We start from the raw sequence: 11,135 nt of genomic DNA, 5'->3' as shown, positions 1-11,135 counted from the left end.
GCTATGGAGGACCGGCGTTGATGATGTCCCATTGCCCGAATTCATTAGACAGAAGGATTGGGACTGGTGTCGTAGCATAGCATGCTGCGTTGAATACCTATTATAAATTACTCTCCCGAAAGATCGTTTTCTTTTCACTTATATAATGAATTTTTGGAAGTCATTCCTTCCAAAAATTTTTTTAACTCCAATTAACCAACAATAAGCTAACCTCTGCAATAGGAATCTAACTAAATGTTAAATAACACATCTTCATTTCTGCTCTGGCTGCAGAATCCCCATAGACAGCAAAGAAAGACACAGCTTACATTGCAGATCACGCAAAGGCGAATCCTCAGGCACATCCAATGCAATTTCTTGATCCAGCGAGCATTAAAATTCGCTCTGATACCAGCTATACTTGAACCACCATTGAAAGCGGCCTGGCGGAATCACCCTGATCTCATAGAAATGGACCATTTTTTGGTTTACGACTATACTGGTATAGATTCATCAGTCTTATACAGCCAAACTATAAACTCGAGCAAAAAGAATAGTTTAAAATTTCTAAATATTCGGAAATATGAGAAGATCACATTTTTATTCCAATAATATCTATTACCTTAACATCCATAGTAAGCTTGCATTATCTTTTTTTCAAAGATTTCGGATCTCACATCCCCAAGTATATTTATGATCCTCGAAAAGACATCTTCCTCAAACAGAGACTTGTTATAGATATCCTTTAAAGCTTATTATCAAAGTTTCAATGGCAGTCTTCTCTCAACAGATCTTAGTTAGACTTTCTCTTTCTTCCTTATTCTTATCATTTTACACTATATTTCACCTTTATATTATTTAATTTGGAATTTGTTTATTTTTCTATATATAAATTTTGTACTTTTTATTTTTAAACAATGTATTCTTATGTGTAGGTATATGAATTTAATTCGATTTTATTATTACATAAATGCATTACATTTATATATAAGCATTATAATAAAAAAACTTTTAAGTATTAAAAATGCTGATTAAGGTCAAAAATAAAATATAATAAAATAATTCACTTTAAAAATTTTATATGTCATTTCTTTAAAAAATTAGGACAATGTTCTATTTTATCATTTTTTGTACTTTTATTCAAGAGGCTTATCTCGTGATATTTAAAAATTTCGAAAACGACAAACATTTTTCAGATGTTTGATAACAATGGCGTCGACTAGTCCTGGTTTCTCCAATTATATTTTTAATTGCGGCCCGAATTTCTATCTTTAAGTCTTCTTATTAGTGAGGATTGGCTTCAAGTTTGGCTGAATCTTTAGAGGAAAAAAAAATCAAATAAGGCAGCGCTCAAAGCTGATATCTTTTTTCCCGTAAAGCGATAATGTAATATTTGTCTAATAAATTAACCATGTAGTTAATGTTTAAAAAAAATTATTACTAATTTATTTTTTTTGACAAAATCAGATAGAGAGGATTTTTTAACTGGAAGTTTATCTGATACACATGCATGTTATTATTGTTGATTTAATTAATTTATCAAATTAATATAAATATTTATGCGACTTAATATTGGATATATTCTCAACAGTTTAAAAAAAAATATGGTAAACATTCAAGGTATATTGGATCGACATGAGAACTTCGCAGATTATAAGCTATGGTAATACGCTTCCCTACTACCATATTTGTTCCGATAATGGATGGTACGCATGCGTGGCCAAAAACGTTTTAAATTTGACCTCAGGCCTGTTTCCAAGAGAATCTCACAAATTTTTATTTGGCCAATTAAATCGTATGTATTTTGTTGATAAAATTTTAATTTATAATCCCTTATAATGAGCCAAAAAAAAATAACTTTAGGTAATAGATTACCTTTTGATACACATAATTAAATGATGGTTTAAAACCAACAAATTATTTTATTAATTTACTAACTACACGAAATTAAATCTTAGAATGAATTTGTTTTAATAACTTATTCCCTTAATCTAACAGTCCAAGCATCACCTAACCTAACCCCCTCCCCCTACTCAGTGCTGACTGAACTTTACCCCTTCATTCCCATCTCTTAGCCAAACCAATGCCGCTAGAGTAAAGCTCAACTAATATAAATCATTTATTTTTTTAAAAAAATTATATTAAATATTATAGAGGGAACTTGCAAAATAGATATAATAATGGAGGACTTCCATTTTTCTAGCCAAACATCTGTTAGAGCTTTATATGAATCGGATCATAAATTCGTTCACTACCAAGTAGAGACCCCTAAACTTGAAGAAACGATTACTCCGAAAAAATGGGAAAACCCTGTTTACTATTTTTCGTGTCACACCCAAACTAATGTCAAAAAGGTATTTTGGATAAACGACGTAAAATTGGATCATACGGTATTTTAACTTTCAAGCGCCTATAAGTTGTAATAAATAATAAAATGTATACTAATTCAAAAAATTTGGATTGAATCCAGATATCGTATCTGAAAACAGACGTAGTATCTGTTAGCGTATCTAGATACATTTATATAGAAATATCTTAAATCAGTCAATATGCGTTTTCACGTAAATTTATAGTGATGCATAATTATTATCCAAAATTGTACAAAGGCTAAGGAAGGTGACGCTTACCTATCAAACTACGAATTCGAACAAGTAAAGCTGCGATTATCGAATTCAAAAAAATTAGATTATTGGATTTTGAGTTGTCTTCCCTTTGTGATTCAATTGAATGATCTGAAGCTTCCATCGGTAGACAAGTTCGTTAATTGTACGGATATCCCTGCTTGCAGGACAAACATAATGTTTCGCAAGAAAATAAATTGGCTATGTAAGTTAGGATGAATATGAGAATGCATGAAGAAAGAACGTAAAAAAGATTATACCTAGTTTTCTAAGATGTCTCATAAAAATTTGACAACTATTTTAACGATGTTCTTAGAAATTTGTATTCGTTAATTTTGTATCAGGTTATACGTAAGATTTAGTTTTCGAAAAAAATAAAATAAGTAACGATATATTTGGTGTAACGATATTGGAAAGTCTGAGACGAAAGTTTTCAAGAAAATTTTAGATGGTTAGAGACCTCTACTGAGGAAGACACGGGTTTAATATACGGTGAGATAAATATTTTCTGAAACCAATTCCATTTGAAGAGATTTAAGGCAGGTTCAAAATTTTAGAGATATGAGGCAAGAAGCAGAGACCTTCATGATGGGCCTTAATTTTTTGACCAAGCCCGGCCCAGGCCCGCAATAAAAAATATTTAGGTCCAAGCCCGGCCCGACCCATATCTAATGTTAAAAAAAAATTCTCAAGACCGGTCCAAGCCCGTGATAAGTTTCAAAAAAATTTCCCAAACCCGGTCAAAGTATTTACTGAAAATAAACAATATTTAAATATATTTAGGCAATCATTTTGTTTACAATGCTGAAATTTATTATTATTAGAAGAAAAAGGGACAATATTTCTTTAAATTAGAAACTGTTTTAAATAATCTAAATTTAAATTTAATAATTTTAGGCCCAAGCCTAGCCCAAGTCCATTAAAAAAAAAATCCAGGCCCGACCCAGGCCCGCTAGAAATTACCGGTCCGTGGGAGGCCCAACGTGCCGGGTATGGGCCTACGTGCCGCGGGCTGACCCGGTCCATGAAGGTCTCTGGTAAGAAGTAGGATAATATATTTTTTTTATAAAACCTTGGACGTTGTTTAGTTTAATTTTGGTATGGTGATATCATTCGTCATTTATTTCAATATTACTGATTATCGAAAGCAGGACGAGCCTAATAACATATGTTATAAATATGCAAAGTTCCTACCCACCTTCCCCCCCCCCCCCCCCCCCCCCCCCAAAAAAAAATTTGTAACTTTTTTAAATTATTTTATAATCTAATCACCATTTATATTTGGATTATTCGACGAAATTTAGATAAGCCTGTACCCCTGAGTTACAATTTGTCGGTGAACGAGGGGGAAGACCTGGAACTAAAGCTCAAATTCCGAGAAACTATGGGATCAACTAGAATCTATAGGGTAGCTTAGTAAAATTAAAATTGACAATATTTATGCATTCATAATGTCCTTCTTATCCTTTAATTATCACAGCTTGACATTAGCACCCTTAGTTTTCAACGATTAAATGTATCATTTAAATAATAGAAAAAATGTGAATATTATTCCAGAATAAAATACTATCCTCCCATCCTAGGCCTATTTACTCTTATAAAGAAAGAAAGAAAGAAAGAAAGAAAGAAAGAAAGAAAGAAAGAAAGAAAGAAAGAAAGAAAGAAAGAAAGAAAGAAAGAAAGAAAGAAAGAAAGAAAGAAAGAAAGAAAGAAAGAAAGAAAGAAAGAAAGAAAGAAAGAAAGAAAGAAAGAAAGAAAGAAAGAAAGAAAGAAAGAAAGAAAGAAAGAAAGAAAGAAAGAAAGAAAGAAAGAAAGAAAGAAAGACGTAATTTCTGTCGGCTAAGAGCTAATATATTTAACATAGCTCGAACCGCGTGATTCTTCAATTATTAAAACAGCACTTGACCTAATAGATATAACTTTACTTATATTGATATTTTTTACCCCCTCTCATAGCAATTACGATACACTTGGAATTGCTGAGATAAGGTAGAACCTAATTATTTACACATATCTGATAATAACATCTTCATCCCATTGGTAGTATCGACTTCCTGTTTTTTTTGAGAAATGATGCCAAGTCTCTTTTCAAGCGTTAAGAAGCCCTAAATCCATCTCGAGAGCATTTAAGATTATACAAAAAATAAGCTCTGAGGTAATAAGTTAAATTTTAACTTATTCAAAGATTCATTATTACCTTGTAGTTATGATAATAAAAACTCATAATGATAATTCTTTTTTTTTAAAAAAATGCCCCCCATTGGTTAAATTTTTAGAAAATAATATTTATTATAATTTTTTTTAATGTTCTATTAGTGGCCATTTATATATTAATATTTTTTTAAGTTATAATTACCTTATATAATATTTGAAACGAATAAATATTTTTTACATATCTGAAAAAAATATATATTTAGTTAGGAAAAATATCTTGATTTTTTTTAGTTACAATATTTTAATATCCGTTTCTAAGGCCAAGTGGATCTTGGATAATAGAACGCTTCGAAATTTCTCGATGGATTTTGATCTTCGCGTCGAGAAGATTAAAAAACCTTTTCCAGGAACCTTCCATCGTTTTACTTGCACCTATTTAGCTCTATACGATATAAATTTTCCTCAAAAAGACGAACACTTTGAATTAGGATCTGTAGATGTATTTGTCGAAGTGAAAAGTAAAAATATATTAAAAAATAATAACATTATTATACAATTTTACTGATGTTGATGGCACAAACTAGGTGGAGGGGGGGGGCGTTAAGGTCAAGCCTCTGTCCCTCCCATTTAAAGCATTAATTATTAGTATAAATTTTGTGTTTTGATTATATACTTTGATATGGATATCTGGGTATAAAAAATTTGCTTTCATTTATTTTAACTTGATAAACCACCTCCTTCATCTTTCTTCCTCTTCTATTTAACGTGTGCGTGAAGGCATCGAAATCTAGGAATAATAATATGAACAGTAATCACATTTAATTTTTTTTGAAATCTAATTTTCACGTTTAATAAAAAAAATTGATATAAATTATATTTAAAAAATTGAAAGCGTCTGATCTTATCTGTTTCCATATGTAACAGTGTTGTTAGTATTAATATTTTTTTGCTATATAATTGCTCGATCTGAGGGTAAATGAAAATATCAATTTGACTAATCAAGACTTCAGCCAGAATTTTAAAGTTTTTTATCATAATTACTTTAGGTTCTTCTACAATTTTCGTTCTTTCTTGATTCTTGAGATCAATTTTTAGGAAATATTTTTTTTATGTTTTCCGACAACTTTTTATTATAATCCTCACGGAAACAAATTGATGAACTAAACAAAAATGTATAAAAGTCAGACAGTGCATATTGGCTTAAACTTTATAATTAGTGCTCTCTAAAGTTTGGCCACTTTATGCTTAGGACTGCGCCTAAAAGATTCAGATTTCTATCAAATTTTTTGAAAATATATAACTCTATTCAAAATATAATAAGATTTTATCTAATATTTCCTATATCTATTAAATAAACAGAAGAAATAGTATCTTATAAAGATCTCAAAATCATAAGGATTCAAAAATAATTTGAATCGGGGAACAGGTTAACCTTAATGAATTTAGATTTATACTATTTATAGACATAATTGTTCTTGGAATCGAAAATTTAAAATTTATAAATATAATATATAAATCGATAAAGTGTGTCGTTATAGTCTTTATTTCTTAACTGGTTTTCTGTTTTATCTGCTGGAAATGATTGATTGAGGAATTTGTAAGTAAAAACATGGAATTTTTTTTTTATTATTTAGCCAAAGAGGACGTTTTTCTTTATAAATTAATCTGCTATACAGGTCGAAGCAATAAAATATACTAAATATTTACTAATTATTAGTGTTTTCTTTCTTTCTTCCTTTTTTCTTTCTTTCTTTCTTTCTTTCTTTCTTTCTTTCTTTCACAGCTCGTTTTGAACTTATTTTTAAAAATGGCTAATTTAATATTTCATCCAGAAAAATATTACACAAGCCTGAAGATTTTGCTCATAGAAGGAACAAAGATCCAGACATATATTATGGAAATCTCTAGGTTTAGGGCAATATTTTTCTGGCTAAAATATTGAGTTAGCCCTTTCAACACTACTAATTGTTGATATTTTCAGAATTATTGCTTTTTAGAAGTTTGACTGTCGTCACCTAACTTTTAAAATCTATCAAGCAAGAAAGCATCAATAACGAATTGCGTAAAAACAAGTCCCTTCTTTTTTCTAAAACAAAATAGACTCGTAGCTTTCCCCGTAATACGTATCTCTCTTTTCTTGTTCGCTCTTATTTATGCGATGGCACACAAGTTCGGACATACGAAATTTCGAGTCTTAGATCATATTTTGCTGGCCAAGTATTGGGTTAATCGATTTTAAAAATCGGCTCAAATCGAACATATAACAACATTGATGCAATCTTGGTATAGCCATTATTGGGTTGTAAAAAACATTTTTAACCTGAAGAAAATTATTTCATTAACAGGGAAGATCCTCCTATGATAATGTTTCCCTTCCCCCCTTAGCTAAATAAATTTTGGCTACCTGGAGCATAGCAATATATTATACATGTATAATTTTATACTGATAATATTATAGAGCATTAGATTAGATTTCTAAAATTTATTATAGCGATTAGACTAATTCTCTATAATAAATTTAAAAAATTTTATAATATAATCCATTTCATATAAAAAATATCTTTCTTTTGATGAGCATACTCATACCTGGACTTTGATCAGCTGTTAATTATAATTTATCCATAAAATTCTATAGGTCCATTAACAGCGCTTGAATGTTTATTTTTGTTTTTGTTTTTAAGCGCATTTAATTTTTCACCAAGAGAAACTCTAGGAATATTTTTTTTTCTCTCTTAAGATATTAATCTTGCTTTAAAGGATATTTCAACAAAATCTTTTACAAAAAAAATCAAAAAATTTTAAAACTTTCAGAAGTTTTAAAATTTTAATTAAAATCGTTGTTTTAATTTTTTTAAAATTAATAAAAATTTTCTTGAAATATATTTTGGATATTTTTTATTTTTATTATTTTTTTCTCTAATATTATGATATTTAGATTAAAGCCTTAAATGATTAAAATTTAATTCAGGATTTTTCTAAATTTTTATTTACCTCGCGATAAAATAATTAATTATTTTATGATTATAAAGCACTCCCATTTTGTGAGGTAAGTATCACGCTAACGAAAGATGGTCAAAAAACGCGAATCACGCAACCTTATATAGAGATGGTGGAAGGAAGACAAAATTTGGAAATCGATTGTTCAGTAAACTCGTTTGCGACAAATTCTGGCCCGATGCTAGAAAATCACAGGTTTATGAAGGACAGGAAGAGGAAATAGATGAAAGTGGACACCTAAATTTATTTTTTAAATAATAATAAATCTATAAAAATCATTTTAAGAAGAGATTTTTTTAAAGACACCTATCAATAATCTAATCGTATTTTTGTTTGGCAGGTTAAAACACGTGTCTCCCCTTTCCGGGAAACTTCTGTCGAATGACATTGGTTCGGATTATACTATCAATAATTATTTAGTCATAGACCAGCTGCATAGGAATCACGCTGGTTCGATATCTTGCGCGTCTACGGATTTCCCATATCCGTGTAGGAGGCAATTTTATTTGTCCGTCTTTCGTGAGTTATTAAATATTTTTTTTCCTCGAATTGTGGCTACATAAACAATTTGAAGGGAGGTGGGGAGAGGAGGTGGTAGCCATTTGCCACCCATATATCCTTGAGGGGGTGGGGTAATAAAAATATTTCAGTGTTGTGCTATCTCCAATTTTCTTTCTCTCTCGAATGGACACTGGAAAAATGGCGTATATTTGCTAAGACACTCATGTCGGTTTTAATTGTTTACAGATTTTGATTAAAATAAAAAGCCGCAAATATGCATATTTTTTAATTGTTAGCGAAGAATTCAAATAGACGATTAATATAATATTATATAAATAGAATCGAATCGAATCGAATTGAATTGAATTGAATAAAATAAAATAAAATAAATGAAGCATAACATCAAATTAACATCTCTAACATTATCTCTCTACATAAAGAAACGAATGTCATTTAGATTATTGTTTTCAGCGAACCCCTGATGGCTCTTAAATAATCTCTTGTATACGGATATTACTTTTTAAAAAATTGTTTATATAGAGGATGATATATAAATTTTTGCTTTATATTTTAATCATCTATATGTACGTAAAGTGAAAATAATCCAATGATTTTCCTCCTATAATAATAATTGGAAAAAAAAAAATGTATTATCAACAATTTATTGTAAGATGGACCAAAAGTTCGATCCGTGTATCCTCTCCAAAATCCTAAAATTGGCGATAGAGTGGTATTGGAATGTGAGTACGAGTCCTATCCCAGACCATTTGAAGTTAATTCTTCTTTATACAACTGAATCCTTTTTATTTTACATTGGCTGCCACATTGTGTTGATAAATTTTGATGATTTGAATCGGTTATTGCCTTTATTTCAAATCTTTAAAGGTTTTTCTAATGAATATATATATATGGATAAGTTAATCTGAAATAAAAGACTAATTTGGAATTCTCCAGTCTCGAATAACATCTACAAAAACTATCAATGCTTTCACATCTACACTATTTTATTCTCCTAAGATTTATCTATTATAAAAAAAAATATGCCTCTCCCTAAATGATATAATTACATATTGAAAATAAATTTTATTCTAAAAGGGATCAATTTATTTTTTTTAATTAGGTGGCTTGGATACATCATACATCCGGCTTCGCAAAGATATCGATGCAGAAAAAGTTGGTGATTAATGAATTCAGCTCGTATCAATACGGCGACTACGCCTGCGTAATCAGTAATAAGTTCTACGATGAAAATAAAAATCTTCAAATCAATACGGAAAGCTCTAGAATACGCGCTATTCCTAGTTTAGGTATATAACCTCTTTGAATCGGTTACCTAGTGCGGCATAATCGGCTAATTTTAGCATTTTTTTCAAAAAAAGTTGTAACATTTTGTTTAATTGATTTTTTTTTTATTAAGAAACAACCTTTATTTTTCATCATCCAAATAAACAAAGAAATCAATTTTTTATAAAACAAAAATATATTATTATAATATATAATAATACTATTTTAAAAAAAAGAACGGAGTTGGTGTGGCGCAGGGAAACAAAAATGAAAAAGGGACGTAAGTGTTGTTTAGGATAGCTCTTTGGCTAGAAGACTACCATTGAAACTGATATAATTAGCTTTGAGAATCGCTATGGATAGTCGTTGACGAAGAAAAAAAACCTCTCGAGGTTCTTCTGAGAGTTTGCTGATTTGTGATCCTAAGTTTTTGAAAAATGCTAAGGCGAGTTTGCCGAAGGTGCCAAGAGTGGTTGATATGATTGGGATGAAGCAATGATCGTTCATTATTTCTGTGTATTTAGACGTTTTTAGTTGTTCCTTCTGGTCAAGGATGTTGATGGCGTGGTTGGATGGGGCCAAGGGGTCAATACAGGAATAGTCCCATACCAAAAGTTGGCCTCTCCTCCATGGGATTTGAGAGATCCCGTCAGGACGTTTACCGTCAGATCTAAAAAGACCCTGTGGTTCTAAAGTGGAAGGAATTTGGGCGGATTTCAGAGCATGTTGGATGATTGTATTACATTGCTTGTGTCTGATGAATCGTCCATTACAGAAGCGACAATGTAAACTATGTCTACCCTTCGAGTCAACTGGCGAGTTGCATCCTGAGCAGATGTGAGGGTGAGTGATGGAACAACTTAGACGAATGCCGATGGCGTGGGTAAATTCATTGTTGGATAGTTGAAGCTGAAGATTGGTAGATGGGATGGCCTCAAGAAACTCATGTCCCGTACCATTGAGCAGGGAAGAGAATAGGGTGCGGTCAGTAGATTGCATGCTAGATAAGAGAGTTTCAACGCAGCGAGCAACCACAGGTGCATCCCAGTCTTTCTGTCTATGGGTTGTGGGGGGATGAGAATCAGCATTGATCCTTGTTTTCCAAATATCCATAGCCACGATTAAGGAAAGGTCTTCTTTAGAATTATGGGCGGTGGTTATTGGCTTTGTCAAGAGACTACTCGATATGAAAGTAGTTATTGCTAAGTCATGTGGGGATCTGATGCCGAGACCACCAAATTTGGTTGGAAGAGTTGCTTGGGCCCAAGCAGTTTCGTTGAATCTGATATTTACTATTTTTTCGGTTAAGTCCTTTATTCCTTTTTCGTAAGTTTGGAGAGGAATAGGATATTTAAAAATTGGGTTGACCGAAGTGCGTAAATAATCCTTGGTATAAAAAAGAAATTTTTTAGCAAAAAAAAGGACTTGTGTGATGGAAGAAGTGTAAAGATGTCCTCCAGTTTAAGGTGTATGTCAAGTGTGGAATGAAGAAAGGTGCTTATTGCCTCGTGTCCTCCTACAGGCGATCCTAGATGTGTTAATTCAACGCTTGATGTGAATTTGAAATCGTGAGTGTTGGGAGCATTAGAATTTAAATGT

General features: G+C 31.0%; 1 protein-coding gene across 1 annotated transcript; it reads left to right on the top strand.

Annotated features, from left to right (window-relative positions):
• The first annotated feature begins 234 nt into the window (after positions 1–234).
• On the top strand, positions 235–9,807 carry LOC135929817 (uncharacterized). The gene is made up of 10 exons (XM_065466542.1): positions 235–535; positions 2,134–2,369; positions 2,586–2,805; positions 3,905–4,008; positions 5,074–5,272; positions 7,784–7,946; positions 8,092–8,270; positions 8,924–9,024; positions 9,373–9,559; positions 9,773–9,807. Exons 1-10 carry the CDS (start codon positions 235–237, stop codon positions 9,805–9,807), a joined length of 1,725 nt encoding a protein of 574 aa, XP_065322614.1.
• Positions 9,808–11,135: the final 1,328 nt, after the last annotated feature.

Source organism: Gordionus sp. m RMFG-2023, chromosome 5, assembly GCF_954871325.1.
Source record: "Gordionus sp. m RMFG-2023 chromosome 5, tfGorSpeb1-WG-v2, whole genome shotgun sequence".
NCBI classification, from domain to species: Eukaryota; Metazoa; Nematomorpha; class Gordioida; order Chordodea; family Parachordodidae; genus Gordionus; species Gordionus sp. m RMFG-2023.
The sequence above is the reverse complement of the archived record's forward strand: the minus strand, read 5'-3'. Positions and strand labels throughout refer to the sequence as shown.